Below are 18,384 nucleotides of genomic sequence, written 5' to 3'. Positions count from 1 at the left end.
GGCCATGTGACCCTGGACATTAAACTCTCAGTACACCAGTATCTGAGACTAAAAATTATGAGAATGCCATGTATGGGGAAGAGGATTCCCTGTACCAATGAAACCACAGGTCTGGTCACACTGTTATTCTTTAGCAAGGTATATTAAGAATTAATGTCTTTTTGCTCTAGTTTCAATCTTGTTTATCCCTGGTATGCCCTGGCCCCTCTCTTTCATCAAGAAGACTGGAGATCATTCTGAAGTTATTGGCATTCTGTCCTTTAAAAAAACAAAATCAATCTTGATATTAGGAACAGACTAAAAATAAACCTTGCAAACAACAAAATCCAGAGTTATTTTTTTGAACTTTAGAATTAAATGAAATATAAATAACAAAAAAAATCTGAGCTTGTATGTAAAGAACTATACTTTAAAAAAATGACATACATTTGAAACAGACTTTGGAAGTCATTTAAATACATTTCTGCAGTGGTTGACTGTAATACATACTTTTTTTTTTTTTTTTTTAACACATACATTTTCTTGCTCATGTTTCCAGCTGGTAGTTTTAGTTGCTTAATCACCTTTTCAGTATTCTTTAGAATATGGATTTCTCTACAAAAGCCTAGAAACCAGGACAAGCATTAGCCAAGAAATACCTTCCCTTTATGATATAGTTTTCACATTAGCTCGAGCTTTGAAGGGATACCCGTGTGGGGCTTTTCCCATAGACCAAGTGTGTCATATGAAAGAGACTGAAGTTTCCTGGATGGTCTTTGCTGTATTTGGAAACTTGCCAAAAAGCATTTTACATCTTTGACTGTAATAATAGAGGGGCAACAGCCCTGATTAGCAGTCTGTTAACATTCTTGACATTAGCATGAACTGAATCATTGCAGATTGCTCAATGAATAGGACATTGCCATCTGAGAAAGTGTGTCAGGAGTGGTATAGACAAATTTAGCTAAGTTATGGTGTTATATTAATTTTTGCCAAAAAATGCACAGAAAGATACTTGGTTGAGACAATTGGGAGTTAAATGACTTCCCCAGGAAGTGTTAAGTATTTGAGACCAGGCTTGAACTCAGATTCTCTTGACTCCAGGACCAATTTTAAACATTCAGTCAGCAGAGTCAGTCAATAAGCATCTGTATTCCGAGTATTCACATAAGTAGGCATTTCATAAATGTTGACTAGATTGTATGTGTTTCTGATGTTGCTGCATCTGACAATGCCTATGACTGGTGAAAATGGACTTTTCTGTGTAGTCAGTAGCTGTTGTGGTTGAGAAGTTTCCCAGAGGCAGTGGCCACATGCATCCCCTGAGTGATGGCTGCAGGACTCAGCTGGTGACAGGGAATGGTGGATGGAGGGCATTTGCTGATCCTGGAGTTCTTGGCCTTACCTGCCCCTCTGTGGCACTTGATTGGCAGTCAGAATTGATGGGGTGGAATTGAGGGAGCCCTTTCTCTGTGGATTGCTTTCCTTTATGATGGTGTTGGAAACAGATCCAGTGATCTGGGAGACTCTTTCATCCCCAGGGCTCTTGGACTTTCGGTGTTTGTTTGTCATAATTGATTTTAATTAAAAGCTAGCTGCATCTGAAGTCCTATGCTACTTTTGTGTTGAGCAGCTTACATCGTCTTTGTTATTCAGAGTTTGAAAATGGGGTTTTTCTACAGTGGAAATTATTCAGAATTGAAATATCTGGATTTGAAAGACTGACACTCACTAGCTACATAACTATGATCAGTTGCCTAATCTGTCATCCTCATTTTCTCCAAATGCCATTATTTCTTTATATTGTGCATGCCTTGATCTTGGTCACCTTGGGGGGTCTCGTGGATGAGACAGTGAATTCAGGCAGTTTTTGCCAAAATTTCTTTGGACTTTTATCATTGACATTCATGAGCATATTTAGGGGTTGGGAATGGTGAGACCTCTTTTGATGTTCCAAACCATCATAAAGTTAAAGTAGTTATGATGGTGTTTTTTTTTTTTTTTTTTTTTGGTTACATTGGTGAAAATATTAGTGTCTTAAAGAAAATGATTGTTTGCTACATTTCTTGTATCTAAATGATACATGTACTTGTATCTAAATTGGCAATTCCAATGAACTTCATAGGCAGGTCAGCTGGAGCCTTGAATGTTGAGAAATGAAGGTTTCACCACTCCAGAGACTTTGCTCACTGTGGGTATTTGGAAATTTAAGAAGAGGTCTATTTTTCATTGTGTTGTGATTAGTCTTGAACAAATGTGGATTTTTTTTTCCCCATTATTTTGATTTTTGGAGTAGGATCTGTTTAAACAAAGGAGGTTTTTTTGTCTCCTATTTTACTTCATTTTAAGATGAATTTTGTTAGTTCAATAAATGGATGTTGTTTGAAAGTCCTGACTGTTCATTGAGAAAAAAATTATGTCTCTAGTTGATGGCATAACTTGGGCCAAGTTGAATGTTGTTTTATATAACTAGTGTCAAAATTGTGCTTCATATACATGTGCTATCTAAGGTTGACAGTCTCCATGTCTAAAATGAGATTATTGTAAATATGTAAGTAAAATATTGAAAATGAATATCTTTAAAATTCGTGGACATCCAAAAGTCATCTTTTGTTTACCACTTCTTGAGAAAGAAGAAAGGGTGTGAGACACATGTACAATAATCATTATGATTAATTGTTATTAAATGTTTTAAAAGCACATAGGGTTTGCCTATGAATGCTGATAAGATGATAGAGAGAGACAACATGGCAGAGCTGATCGAGTCCTGCTTGTGACACACAATGGTTTGGTGACTCTGGGGCAAGTCATGTCACCACTAAAGTACTGCCAGACATTAAAAGACTATCACTGAAGGTACTAGTTTGTGTTTGTGGAGAGACTCTACTCTTTTTCATTCTTCTGCAATTACTTTATAGTTTCTTTGAATTTTCATCAAATTTCTTTGAATTCTTTTTTATTTACATGTTACTTTCAAATCATAGTTTGTAAACCCCTTGAGGACAGAGACTTATTTTTATTTTAGTATCATGATTAGTCAGCACGGGAGCAGAATATATTATAGGGGTTTGTTGCTTTAAATTTGTGTATCATGCAGATGCAATCACAGGTTTGGTCAGAAATTAAAAAAACAAAAATACATATATAAATATTCTTATCTTCAGGTAAATTTTAGACACAAAAAACTGTTCTGAACACAAGTCTATAAATCATATATCCAGAATCCTGAAATATCATGTTACTTGGTCTAGGTGATATCAATTTTTATTCTCTTAAATATAATTACTGCTAGGTTTTTCATTTATTATTTCTGGTAGTAACAATTAACACCTCATGAATCATTTTTAATTCATTAAGTTGGAACATTAACCTGTGTTATAAATTAGGTAACTGGGTTGTGTTACCTTTTATCTTATGCATTTACAGTATCTAAGGAGAAATAGTTAACCTACTTAGATCAACTATAAATCTAGATAATATTTTTTCCCTTTTCTTCTGGTTTTTGTTTAGATTTTTACATATACTTAATGTTAATAACTTAAAGTTAATGACTTCTGTGTCTATATCCTGGTTTTTGGTGGAAGGATATAGATAGAAAGGTAAGCAAGGCCAAAGTTTAATATTTGTGTAGGTAGGATTTAAAAAATTTGTAGTTACAGAAACTTTTGACATGACCCCAAAGATAGCTTATAGATGATGTATTTGAAGCATAGAGACTTAAAAACCTCTTTAAAAATTTCTAAAAATAATCTGAAAGGAAAAAAAAATGCATTTTTGTAAGCCAGTCATCTTTACCTTTTTTTTTTTTTTTTAAATTTTTTTTATCCTTCACGAGCAGTGGTAAGCAAGAAAATGATGCTTCTTGTTGCCTTTAAACTGGTGATGAAGCCAACTCTGCCTTGTTTCTTTGTCTACTCTTAAGGAATCTGGGAATCATCCTTTCATTTGATTTCAGCTTATTTATAGCTTTTGCTTTTTGTTCATAGTGAGAAGGTCCATGATATTTTGGTGCCTTGGTTGTCAGATAAGAATTTCACATTTAGCTTACTGACAATAAAATTAATAGATTGGGGAGGTTTCCTGTATATGTATGTTTTAGTAGAGGAAATGTTATCTATAGTGGGTGATCATTGTAGTGGAACCTTTGTATATTATAGACAATCACTCTACTATGTTACTTTGTTTCAAAATTTCCTGGTGTAATTTTGTTTGAACAACTTGTTTTATTGGTTGAGAAATTTACCTAGAAGTAGCAAATTTAACACCCCCCTCCTCCCCAATATTAGCAGTATTCAGGGTTTCTGTATTTGCAGGCTGAGAATTATAACTCCGATTATTAGAATTTTTTTGGGATGAGATTGGGGAATTATGATTCTAGAATTTTGTTTTTAATAAATGCAGCTTTTGTTCTATTAAAAAGTCTTGAAATTATGTGACCTTTTCTAGTATTTATTCTCTTTTGGAAATTTAATGGATAATGATTTTGTGGACCACTTTCTAGCCTAGGTGTATCTTTAGATCACTGTATAGATTGGGATTTCCAATCACTATTGGCTATATATCCACTAGGATCATATGTGTATGTATACTTGGTCTTTCATTGTGTTTATTGGATACATACAATCAAGGATTTTGGGTCTTGGCTGTGGTAGTAAAAGGAACAGTTTAAACCCTGATATTTGATTTTTAATTTTCAGGAACTTCTCTTGCGTAAGATTTCTAGACCTACATTAACATCCAGTACATATGCCTATAAAGAAGTATTTATCTCCTAATCTTATCAGCCTGATTTTTTCATCTTTATTATTTTATATTTTGCTCTATCTTGGCCAGGTTCCTCCCCTGGAAACTGCAATACCTCGGCCAGAGGAATGATTGTGTAACAACATTTACTTGATCTTCTGTTGGTTAAACCAATTTTTTCCCCTTCTCTTTCATTCATTCATTTACTTGTGACTTTAATTTAAAAATTTTAAAATTTCCTCTAGCTCCTTATATTTGACTTCAAATTTAATAGAAATACTTACTAGATTTGTCCCAGTGTACTAGTTTGTCACCAGACCCGATTGTAGCCTCCTTTTCATCCTGTCAAATCTTCAAATCTGTCACTCTTTGAATATTTTGAATTGTTGCTCTTGATGACAAACCATTCCTGTCAGTTGTCATAGCTTAAAAATTTTACCTCCTCAGGTGCTTTTCTTATATCTGTTTACTTCTCTGCAATTCTATCTTAATCATCGTAGTTCAAGCTTTCCTCACATTTCATTTGGACTAGTTAAAAAACTTTCTAATTGGATTCTCTGAATTTGCCTTTTCTTTTTTATGATCCATTTTCCACATGGTTATCAAATTGAAATTCCCAAAAGACAAGCCTGACTCCATGCCTTATTCTAGAAGTTACAGTGACATTCTTTTGCCTCTCAAATAACCTACAACCTTTTTTGTATGTCATTTAAAGTCCTTCAAAATCTGATTCTAGGCTACTTGTTAGCTAGTATTATTTCTGATTGCACATTACTTCTCTTTACACACTCTGCAAACCAATTAACATTCCCCATGCATGATCTTCCATTTTCCACCTTCCACTTCTCACAGGTAATGCATTTCTTATACGTAGAAGGCTCGGTCTTCTCAGTTTTGCCTTTTGGGAACTCTACCTCCTGTCAAGGGCTAGCTGTGGGTTCTCTGTCCTATATCTTCATCCTGTGCTCCCTCTCTGTATCCCCTTGTGCAAAGAGATTTCTCCCATTATTCAGTTGTATTTTAATGCACCTGTATTTTCAGAAGTAGAGTTTAGGAAGCCCAAGAAAGTCATGTTCTGATAAATAAATGATTAGAAGCCTAGTCAGTAACTTTGACATTTCCATCTTTATGTGTCACCTGGAAGAAATTAGTACAGATGGTTACATAATTCTTTGATTTGACTTTTGCATATTTAGGCGATCTGATGTATTAATCTGTTGGTGACCTATAGGGGAAAAAAAAGAGGCTATAACCTTTTGCCCTTTAAATTTTTCTTTTTTTTTTTTTAAAGATTCTCAGGCTATTTTTCTTCTGAGTGAAGATTTCCATGAAGAGATGAAAAAGAAAAAAAAACAAAGTTGAGGTGGCAAAAGACTTGTTCATGAGTATACTGTTCCTGGCCTATCCCTGCTTAATTTAGAGGGTGTGACATCTTGCTGATTTGGATTTGGGTCTTTTTGAGCTGCTCCTATTTAGACTTGGCTGCCCTGTAGCATTCATGTAATTTGTCATTGTTGGTGGGCTTTGAAGATTTCCATGTTGGGTTTTTAAATTTCCAACTCCCAGATTCTTAAGAGCAAGTACAAAGAACACGGAGTTCTATCAGGATGTTTCTAGAAATTGAGTTAGCCCAGGGAAAGGATGCTTCAATTGTCAGCTTCTCCATGTTAGTTGCCAACCCTTAACTACAGTTTCAAATTGATTGGACTTTTGCCTCAAATCACAAGTTTCAGAAAGTAAAGAAAATGGAAGAGAATGTTGATGTTGGAGCCAAGAGATTGGAATTTCTGTCATTGACCCATTGGGAAATTAGCTGGCCATTGTTGGCAAGCCATTTAATACCCCGGTTTTCTTTTCTACAAAACAAGATATTCTCTTAGGCTGCTAAAACACTGATTTTTAATAAAAAAGATTGACCTAATCAGTCGTATTTCTCCCATATACTCTTTTTTCCATTTTTACGTATTTTATTTTCCCAGTCACATGTAAAACTGTTTTTTAAACATTTATTTTTAAAACTTTTAAGTTCCAGAATCTCTTCCTTCTTCTCTTCCTAAATGCCTACCCATTAAGAAGGCACATGTGAAGTTCCATAAAAATCATGTTGAAAAAGAAAACATATATTCCCCCACCAAAAAACAAAACAAAACAAAACAAAACAAAAAACTCTCAAGAAAAATAAAGTTAAAAAAAAAAAGTATGCTTCAATCTGCATTCAGGCACAATCAATTCTTTCTCTGGGCATGGATAGCATTTTTCATCGTAAGTCTTTCAGATTATTCCTGGATCACACAGCTGATCATCCTATATTGCTATTACTTTGTACACAGTACATTTCACTTTTCTTGAGTTCATGTAGGACTTTCAAGGTTTTTTTGAGAGCATTCTACTCATCAGGAAAAACAACTTGAGAATATCACCATTGATATCTCCCATATACTCTTTTTTTTTTTTTTTTTTTTTAATTAAAGCTTTTTATTATGCAAAACATGCATGGGTGATTTTTCAACAATAACCCTTGCAAAACTTTCTGTTCAGATTTTTCCCTCCTTCCCCCAATACATGTTAAATATGTTAAAATATATGTTAAATCCAATATATGTATACATATTTATACAATTATCTTGCTGCACAAGAAAAATTGGATCTAGAAAGAAAAATAACCTAAAAAGGAAAACAAAATGCAAGCCAACAAAATGCAAGCCAACGTCAACAGAAAACGTGACAAATGCTATGTTGTTATCTCCTATATACTTTTAGGCCAAATAGTTTTCTTTGATTTGGATAAAACATTTGAAAAATTAAATTATCTGATGCTCCAGATGATTATTATTTATTAATTGAGTTTAACTGGGGTTTTATATCCTTATGATATTCACATATTTACGTGAATCCTGAATTTTGAAGGAATGGAAAATAAGTAGGTAGCCTTGTGGGCTGGAGGATTGTTCCTTAATGCTATAGTTAAATGGGACCTTTTAGCCAAAACCATCCCTGAAGCCCCTATTGATAATGTTTTTTTCCCCAATAGTTTTCATTTAACACCTAGTTCTTTGAACTGCTGAATTGTTTTATATCATAGTGAACTTTCTTAATGTCATCCTAATGCTAGACTTGTATTGTAATTCTCCCAAAGCAGGGATTGTGTCTCATTTAAAATTTTTACCTCACTGATACTATTTGGAGTGTACTCTGTAGGTGCTTAATGGATTTATTTATTTATTGAATGAATGAGTAATACGTGTATTGTTAGCATAAACCTATGGTGACAAATATTTGTATAATTGCAAGCTTGTATTTCTCTATTTCTTACCATGTTTTCTACCATATCAGTAATATATTTTTAGAGCAAACTTACTCTTTTTTAGGGTAAAGATTAAATTTGCATGGTATTTCTGTTGAATTTGAAGTTCTCGTGTTCCATGGTAAAGTAAAACATTTGGTTTATATGCTGTTATTACATACTTAATAGAGATTATTTATAAAAGTCATGATAGATGTTGTTTTATATGAATGTAGCTAACAGTGTATTAAAGGTGATTACATTATAATTACATGCACTACATTGAAAATGAAATGACACTTCAATATCCATACAAACAATTTTGACAGTCATTTTTAGGTGAGCATAGTGTCTTTAGTTCTAACACAAAAATCTAGGCAGTCATTAGTAAAATGATATATGAGACTGTCTCTGCTGACTCTCTAGATGTATTTTAGAAACTTGTATATTTAGGCTGTTGCCTACTACTTCAGAAGTCAGTGCTATCTGTCTAGTTCATAAAGAGTTGATAAGGCAAATTTGCAGATTCTTCCTTATTTTTTTTCTGTTTTTAACTTTATTACCTACTTTCTCATTTATTGATGGATTCATTGATCCTAGTGGAGGGGAAAGAATGCTAGACTCGAATGTAGGAGACCCTTTTCAGAATTCTGTCTTATGTGCCTTCTAGTTGACTGATTTTCAGGAGTCATTTAAACTTTAGTTTCCTTATTTGTCAAATGAGGATAATAGGACTTTCTCTATCACTTGCTAGGGCTGTTGTGAGAGAAGCTCAAGACATAGACTTGAGCTGTTATTGTTAGTATTTAGTATATGGCCTGGGTACTTAGCATGCTATACTAAGGTCTGAGCACTTCTTTGAACAAGTAGCTCCTTAACTACACTTGGGGAGTGGGAGATTTGGGAATGTTGTTCTATTTCAGAGATCCCATGTTCCAGTTAGAAAGCACTACTCAGATTCCTTTACTAATAAGGGGTGATGGATCCAGTAACAAGAAGTCTGAGGATTTAGCAGTGTCTGCTGTTGCACTGCACTCATGTATCCTAATAGCATCACTGTGCTCTCTCCATAGTTACTTATCTAAGCTGTATTCTTTCTTCATAGCTGATGACCTAAAAGCATCACTGTGTCCTCTCCATAACTGACTTCTCAAGTACATGTCAGGCCAGGGAGCTTCCTATTGTTTGCTATCATTAGTATTTTAGAAAGATGGTTGGATAGTCGGAAGGATTGTTGAAACGTAAGTCAATTAGTGATTTTAGAAAGAAGGATTTTTTCCTCTGCCCTCTCTGGGAAATGATTACTGTTTGCCTTTTTTTTTTTCCTACTTTCCTCTTCTCCCCCTCCATGAAAATGGAAACCTCCTCTGGGCCTTAGGGTGTAGCATGAAAAGATATGGTAATGCATTGTTTCTAATATTATTTCCACACCAATAACATTGTAACTGTTTCTGATCTTGAACTATTTAACAGTGCTAAACTTTGGGAGCAAAAGTTTTCTGGATCTTCAGTAGCTGTGACTATTGTTATTTGTTACTATGAAGTTTTCTCTCCCCTTTGACTCATCAGCCTAGTGTATAGAGATAAATTCTACTTTATTAATACTAATGCATATTTATTTCTAAAGTTTTGATTGTAAATTGTAGGAAATTCAGGGTGTTATGCTATCAGCATACTCTTTGGGCTTCACATATGTTAAAAATTGTTTTTATATGTAATTGGAGGAAAAAATCAAACATTAAAAAACTAAACAAAATAAAATACTCTTTGGACTATCAGTCAACAAGTGTTAGCCTACCAATTCCTTGTGCTCAATTATACAGAATTTATATAATAGTCTTTATGTGCAAAAAATTTGTGCTGAACGATGGGAAGAGAACGACACCTGTTCCTTCCCTCAGTTTCTACTTGGAGTCAGGAAGACTTATCTTCCTGAGTTCATATCTGGGGTCAAACACTTACTAGTTGTGTGACCCCAGGCAAGTCACTTGACTCTGCCTCCATTCCAGATCTGTCCTATGAGCTGGACAAGGCAATGACAAACCACTCCGGTATCTCTGTCAAGACAACCCCAAATGGGGTCACAGAGTCACACAATTGAAAAATGATTGAACAATCACAAATACACATAGATAGGTAAATAGAAGATAATTTGGGGAGGAAGGAGAGCCTTTACTTTTGGATCCTGACTAAAGGCTTCCTGGAAGAGATGGCATCTGAGATGAATCTTGAAGAAATAGAAAGATGTCAACAAAGCATTTATTAACCACCTACTATGTCCTGGGCACTGTGAAAAGGGAGAATATTTCAGGCATAAGAGACAGTAGCTGATATAGATGCACTGAATGGGAAGATAGAGTGTCAATTCAGAGTAGTGGATAAGGAGTTCCATTTGGTGGCAACTTCCAGTTCTTCGAAGGGAACAAGCATTTATTAAAAGCTTACTATTTCCAAGCTCAGTGATTTAATTAGTGGGAATATTCCTTCTTTCAATGTAAATGGCAAATCTTCTAGTATAGGTAGTCATTGAGAGAAGTTGTGGCTAAGATTCCACCTGCATGCCAATCTTTTGGTAAGGAGTCTTTCCAGACTTTAAAAGGCTAGTAGTAAAGAATGGCTTACAAAGCCCTTGTCCTAAAGCCTTTCCAATTTGAGTATAAACTTAGGAGTTTGCCTTCCAGTGGCATATAGACTTTATGAACCTAGCATCACCATCTACACATCATAAGCGAGGTAGGGTTTATTGAAGGCTAATGTTGATTTATTGAAATAGTAAACTTGTTATTTAAAATGAATTTTACTCTGTTGTGTTTTAAATGGCAGTGTCTCCAAATGCCCAATTTAGATTAATTATTTGAGATTATTTTTACTTAACTCTTTTGTTCCCAAGAGCAGTTAAGTGATCATTCCTCAAACTTAAATTTATGTCTAGTTTTAAAAATGTTTTTTAGTATAAATGGAAGTACCATAATGTAAACCATTTTATCTGCTATCTACATATATTGCTTCCCTTCAGAGAAAAAAATTGAAGTTTCTTTGGCTTTATGGTTTAGAGAGACTTTTCTATAGAATTTATCATTTTAAAATACCAATGTTATTCTGTCAATGGTCACCCACCAACTTGTATAATTCTAATAAAATTAGATATGATTGCAAAAAAAATTGGTAATTCTTGGAATGGGTAGATTAAAAAAAATGAAAACTTTAGGCTTTGGATTATGAGGTAGTTGTTAGAATGGATAAAGATTACAGTAAAATTTTAAAGCTATTTCAAAGATCTTATTGAATGAAGGTAGTGTCAAGTCTTGTTTATGTTAATCACAGATATGGAGAATACTTTCAGTCCTGGAGTATCATTTTTTTTGTTACTCAGTATACTGCTTGTGGGATTCTTTGGGGGTGGAGGTGGGGAGAGGTCTTTTTCTTTAAAATTAGTGAAAAATTTGAATTTCCTATTCCTATTCCTATAATTCAATGCAATTAATACAAATAATAGAGAGTTGACCTTATTGGATTAATCTAATGTACAATTAACATGTTGTTTCTTTAAGTTATTTTTTCTTTGTGATTTTTGTTTCATAGCGTCGTCCCCCAGACTACAGTAATACTGAACAATGATCGACAGAACTCCATTGTAGCCAAGATGGTTGGGCAAGAAGAACCTTTGAGCAGGGCAACGGATTCCCTGGAAAATATCCTTAGCAAGTCAGTAGCCACAGCACCAATCCCACTTCTCTGTTTCCATTTGACACTCTTACCCGTCTCTTACCCATGACATTCAAAAGACCAAACTCAAGATTCTATTTTTTTCTATTTTTGTTATTGCTAAGGAAAAAATCAGAATGTATTTGCATTGCTATAGGCATTGAAACTGTCTAAAAAAAGAAACCACATAGACTTTTTGTGTGACTACTTGTGAAATTAGAACTTAAATTATTGAGTGCCATTGTCCTGAGTGACTCATGCCATAAAGTGGGAGAGGTGGTATAGGTTGATGTTTTTTGAATTTTGGAACTTTTAAGTTCTGAGTTTAGCTCAGATATTAAGTTCTTACAAAATTTTCAGGGAATTGCTTGAACATGTTCTTGATAGTAGAATGAGATTACTCATCTTATTCATAGGAATATTTTCCCCCTGCTGGTTTGTTGAGAAAATTAACCAGCATCCAAGATACTTAAATGCTAACTATTTTCTGAATCAATAGTAGCAATATTAAGATGTTTATACCATTTAATTTTCTTTTCAGTGAATTCTGTGAGCATAAGTATTTGATGATTTTTTTCAAATAACTTTTTTTTTAGATTAAATATGAATTTAAGAATACTTAAGCATAGGGAAAAGAATACAGGTATAATTATTATGTTCCAGTAATTTACTTTTAGTCATCCCAACTGTGACAAACTTACTTCTTCCACCTCCATTCCAGAGATAACTTTTCTGCCACTTGTTTCCCGTCTACAGCCTTATGACATCTTGGGTTGCTTTTTTCTACCAAACTTTCTCTAGTAGCAAACTGCTTCTTCTCCCACTTTTAGTGTATCTTATTGTCTTGGCCTAATACTGTGGGAAACCAATTGGGTCTGTGGAGAACTGAGAATGGTCAGGATAGGAAAGAAAGCGACAATTTCCCTGAGCTTTCCTCTCAACCTGCTTTATTAATAACTTGAAATGGAAGGATTGATTTGTCTGAGTATCATTGAGCTAGGATATCTGCTGCCCTGCCTCTAAAAGAGCCCCAAATTGGATGGTCAGCATTGCCCCATTATTCCAGTCCCCTCCTTTATATAGCATGCAAAGTGACACAAAATATTGTTTTCTTCTCCAAAATCTCATTGCTATTCACCAATGCCAGTTAAGGGATTAGGAATGAGTCAGTCTAGAAGTTTGGTATTAATAGAAGGTGAAGAAGATATCAGAATCCTTTCTCAGCTGTCATCTGGTTTCTTCTAGTTTCTTGTCTCTCTAAATGTCTTCTCTCTCTTTGACACTAAGATGGTTGAAGTGCTCAGTAAAACCTCCTTCTAGTGGATTATCTGCTGTTTGATTATCTCCTTTCTGCTCTCTTTGATTGTGTTGGGATCATCAGGATTTCAAATGCTATAGCAGCTGTTAGAGTAGTTGACATCTTGCACCGAATTGACATAGAAGAATTCTCTAAAAACACCAACCTCCTTCCTCTCCCTTCCCCCCAACCTGGCATTTTAGAAAGAGAGAGGGTAAAAAATAACATTGAGCTCTTTCACTTGTTAATTCTTTACAGGCTGCCCTAGGGGTTCAGAAGCCATGTTCTATGTTTTGTCATAGAATAAATTTACCTGTCTTATTATTTGGTGATGAAACTAGAACTTAAAATAAGTCACAGAGAGTGCAGGCTTTACTTTTTTTTATCTTCAAAATATGATTGACATCCTTAGATTTTCAGATGGATGGTTTTGCTTGATTCTGATGTTAGTATTGTGGAATTGCTTTTGAATGTTTCAGCTTTCTATCTTGTTATTTGCCCCTTCTTGTTATTGATCATAATATGACATGTGGTGCCATCTAGGAGAATGCTTTGATCTGTATGATATATAAAATCTATTTTTTAAAGAAAAAAAAGTCCCAGTGATTCAATGTCAGATTCTTCCTTTTTCATTTATTCCTTAAATTGACAAGATGTGGGTCTGCTTTGTTTCTGTTTCAGTGCCGTTCCTGCACGTAGGCAAAACACCATAGTGGTGAAGGTTCCAGGCCATGAAGATAGTCACAATGAAGACGGGGAGAGTGGATCAGAGGCCAGTGACTCTGTTTCCAATAGTGGACAGTCAGGAAGCCAGAACATTGGAAACAATGTTACTTTGATTACGTTGAATTCGGAAGGTATGTCGTATCTAGTGGGTGTTAAAGGGGTGAAGAAAGCAAATGAAAATCGTCGTGTTGAGTTAAGACTTTACTATTTTAATGAATTCTATTTCCTTTAATTCCTTTGTGGGATGATTTTTAGGATAACTGTTGCCCAGTTTCCTATGGCACTAAAATAGAATTTTTATTTAGGATACTATGGTAAATATAACTCAAATCGGGTCTTGGTAGTTTTTACATCATTTCACAGGCATTTGTGGAATTATCTTTTTAAAATTATATTTTATTTAGTAGAAATAAGATTTTGAAAATGGAAAACTCAACATTGTGTTTATCGCTCAGAACAGAGATAGAATTTTAGAATCATAAATTCTAAGTTCAGAAGGTACTTACAGACTATATCTATTCCACCTTGGACTTGGACAAGAATTCCCTCCATAATATAGTGGTCATCTGGTCTTTTCTTGCAGAGGTCCCTTTATTATCAAGAGCTAACATCTACTAAAGAAACCCATTCTACTTGGGTACAGCTTTAATTAGGAGGATTTTTTTTTAATGTCCATCAAGCCTCAGTTTTTCTCTTTGCTGCTAATATTTACTGTTTCTAATTCTTTCCTTGGGAGCCAAGCAGAACTAGTCTAACCACTTTAAAGATATAAAAAAATCAATATGTCTTTATAAAATTTCTTACTCCTTCCCAAGGAGCCAGGCTTTATAATAAATAGTTAAGAAAGAAAGAAAGACAAAAAAGTTCTTAACTAATGTGAAAAAAAAGTCTGATTTTTATGAAGTGTTCTATGAAGTGTTTTGGGTAGGAAGGGAAATATCTTCTCATGTGGTTTCTTTGGGGCCAAGCTTGGTCATGATGATTTTATTGCTCTAGTCTTTCAATGCTATGGTTCTTCAAATACTAGAAAACAGTTACTAGGTGCTTTTTCCTTCCTGTTTTCAATTTCTTCAACATATCTTTCAATGGCTTGAACTCAAGGCCTGTCACAATCTTGGTTGTCTTTTGAAACTAGGCTTTATCTTCAGTTTATCAGTATTTCTCCTAAAATGGAGTGACCATTTCTCAGTAGACTATTTCAAATATAGTCTGACCCAAGCAAGGAACAGTGGGACTATCTTTCTCCTAGCCTCAGGCATTATACTTTCTTTTTGTGTAGCCGGAAATGGAAGGTGCTTTCCACACTATGTATTTCTCTTTGGCTTGCAGTGTATTGTGATATCCAGATTTTTTTTTTTAATTTTTTGCATAAAGCAACTAAATATCTCAAGACCTCCCTTATTTTATACATGCTTAGTTGATTTTTTTTTTAATCGAAGTGTTGAACTTCAAAGTTAGACATATTAAAGTTAATATTAAATCAATCTTTGTAAGGTTGTAGAATTTCTGGCTTTCTTCAAGACTCTGTTTCAATATTATCTCCTACCTTTTGTGATCTCCCCACCCCAGCTTTTCTTCCTCCATTCCAAATACTACTCTCTCTCCCAGTTGTTAATCCAAGTTCCCTAACAACATTGTTTATGATTTGCTAAGTTTATATTTTGTACTTTCTTGTTTGTGTACCTGCTTCCTCTACCCTCCCTGTCACCTCTGAATATAAACTCCTTGAGGATGGGTGCTTGTTACTGTTTTTCCCTTGTATCTGTAGCACAGTGCCTGATGCATGGTGTGTGCTTAATAATTGCTTGTAGAATTGAAGGGTTCTTTCAGTCCTTCTGAATTTACAAATCTTTGAATAACATTGCCTTTGAAGAGGAGGAGAAAAATGTTTAATATGTTGGTTGCTGTAATTTATTAAGCTATTTCATGGATATGGAATTTTTTAGAAAAATAAACAGTATATTAACTCTAAATATGGTTTCCTTATGTAAGATTCTCAAGAGGAATAGGTCTTCATTTGTCTTGTCAGTAATTTTGGGGATGTATAGAAATTTTTATTTTGGCACAGAATGTCTAAAAATTTCAATTAATAGCTCATATAAGAGAGTTGAATCTTGAACATTTAATTTCTGCATTTCTGTGCTTTAGTGTATGTGGCATTAATATAGCTTATTGAATGTCATTAAATAAGAAAATGGTAAACAGAAATAAGCATGAAAGAATCAGAGTTATTTGATTTAGACATTGAAATTCCAGAATTTCAGAGTTGGAAAAGGCCCCCCAGGTCATCTGGTTTAACTCATACTTGAAGTCCGGGGTCACCTGGTCATTTTTACCTCGATGCCTACTGGGTTTTCTTATTGTTGCTTTATGTCATAATGGTTTTTTTGGTGGGCCATCTTCTTGGGCCATCATCCTCCTGAGCTTATACTCTTATCAAAATCTGCAGGTTTTCGTTTCAATACTATGTGCTCTTATTAAGCTCCTACTTTTTGGAAGATCTCGTGCTAGGTCCTGGAGTACAGAGCCAAAAATGAGACTATTGTGGTCTCTAAAGAGTTCATATTTTTCCAGAAGAAACTGTATTAAATATCATCTTATTAAGGTTAATAATACACATAGACAACATAATAAAAGCATGAGAGATAAAAACATAGTTTATAGTACTGTATAATGAATATCTTCCAGACATTCCTTTCAGATTATAACAGCCATTTTAAGATCTTAAGGGATCCTTACAACAAGCAGATGAAATACCTATTATGATCTTTATTTTGTAGATGTAGAAACTGGAGGTAAAGGAAATTGTTGTTTGCCTGGTGTCACAGAACTACTAAATCTTTAGACAGAATTTGAGTTCAGCTCCTCCTGATTCCAAATCTAGCATTCTGTCCATGATCTTATATAGAAATTGCAGGTCTTCACTGATAGATGAATTTTCTCATGGGAGTTCTCATGGAAGTTCCCTCCAGTAATGAAACTGTAAACATGGACAAATGAGACCACACCCCCTGTTTCTTAATGCTTCATGGCCAGTGATACTGTTGAACTCATTAGTGACTTCTACTGGTATTACTCTACTGGTATAAACTGCGTTCCTTTAATCATTGCAACCCTATTTCTGCATTTTTAGAGATTACATTATTTAGGAAGTAAGTATATTATGTAAACTTCCATAATATATTCTTTTGAGAGGTTTGCAAAAGACAGCCTGTGAACACATAAGGAGTATGATGTGACTTCACATTTTTTCAGTTCATTTCTTAGTTTTCAGGTGTGTTATCTCTAGAACCAGATGACACGTCACACACTGATCCCAGCTTATGATGCTTCATTTTCCTGAAAGTTCCTTTTTAAGTCATTTTTTTGGAATTTAGAACACATTTTTCTGCATGATGGTTAGCTTCTTGGCCTGGACTGTGGAAGCTTATTGTCATCCTATGGAAGATAGGGTTGTTGAGAAAGTGCTTTATAAATAATAAAGCAGGGGCAGCTAGATGGCACAGTGGATAGATTGTTGGCCCTGAAGTCAGGAAGACCTGAGTTCAAATATAGTCTCAGACACTTAACTCCTCCTAGCTGTTTGACCCTGGACAAGTCACTTAATCCCAATTGCCTCTGTAAAAAAAAATAATAATAATAATAATTAAAAAGCATTATTATTACTACTAATAACTAAAGTTATGATTACTATTCTAGAACTCAGTGAGTATATATTGTTTCTATGGAGAAAGACCTTTTGAAATCCAGTTTGGGATTCCAAGACTGTGTTTTCCTGTAGATTGTGAGATAGTTTGAGGATTGTGTGGGGCTTTGTGTGATATAGGATAGATGTGAGAAGCCTAGTATAAGTTGCTGCTGGAGTTGGAGTAGGGGCACTGGCATGGGGGAAGGCCCTGTAGTGACCTTGTACTCTAAACTCTTTGTCCTAAGAGACTTGGGCTTGGGGCCACCTCCTAGTCCTTTGATTTCTACCATGTCGCCTCAGGTCAGAGTTTCTCTTCTTCTTGACCTGCTTGCCTATTCTCTTCCTCAAACTTTGCATCAAGCCTTTTTAATTTTTTCAAATGATTTTTATTGACAGCAGCAGTAGAAAATGAAGGGGAATATAAAAGAAATTGCTTCCAATTTCCTCATTTTTATTTTCCCCTTAGAGCTGACCACAAGTGTTAATAATGATTGGTGTTTGGATACACTAGAAAGATGCATTCAAGAATTAAGGTTAATGTACTTTTCAAAGGGGCTAACCCAATCATTCATCATACCATCAGGAGCAGGGTGGAGAGTGAAAAGCAGGGTGGAGCCTTGGTTGGAGAAGCCTCTAGGTTTAGTTGTGAAGATGGGGTGGGATTGGGGGGGTGCAACTGATGGAGTCAGCACTAAGAATGGAGTGGTCAGTATCAAAAGTGGCCTTAGGTATATAATCTCCTGTTCCTTCTCACCTTCTTATTAATTTTGCATGAACCATCTCTTCCCCATTTTCCACGTGCAAGTTCAGAATCTGTCAGTCAACAAGCATTTATTAGGCACCTACTGTGTATCTGACACTGTTCTAGGCTTTGGGATACAATGACAAACTCCTGTCCTCAGAGAGTGTATCTTTACCTTCTTATCTTACAGAAACATGAAATGAAGGTCTATAAATATGTGC

General features: G+C 34.8%; 1 protein-coding gene across 10 annotated transcripts in view; it reads left to right on the top strand.

Moving 5' to 3' along the window:
• Window positions 1-18,384, top strand: part of BANP (BTG3 associated nuclear protein) — a 232,420-nt gene that overhangs the window by 45,746 nt on the left and 168,290 nt on the right. For 7 of the 10 annotated variants that reach the window (XM_023495104.2, XM_023495098.2, XM_023495100.2 and 4 more), the window contains exons 5-6: window positions 11,588-11,710; window positions 13,689-13,864. In XM_023495104.2, coding sequence (XP_023350872.1) covers window positions 11,588-11,710; window positions 13,689-13,864 — 299 coding nt within the window. The remainder of the gene's footprint in view (window positions 1-11,587; window positions 11,711-13,688; window positions 13,865-18,384) is intronic. The other 3 variants (XM_023495102.2, XM_023495103.2, XM_012540366.3) reach the window with 1 other exon arrangement.

Source organism: Sarcophilus harrisii, chromosome 2 (assembly GCF_902635505.1).
Source record: "Sarcophilus harrisii chromosome 2, mSarHar1.11, whole genome shotgun sequence".
In the NCBI taxonomy this organism is placed as follows: domain Eukaryota; kingdom Metazoa; phylum Chordata; class Mammalia; order Dasyuromorphia; family Dasyuridae; genus Sarcophilus; species Sarcophilus harrisii.
Note: the sequence above shows the minus strand (reverse complement) of the source record. Positions and strands in the feature narration are given on the sequence as shown.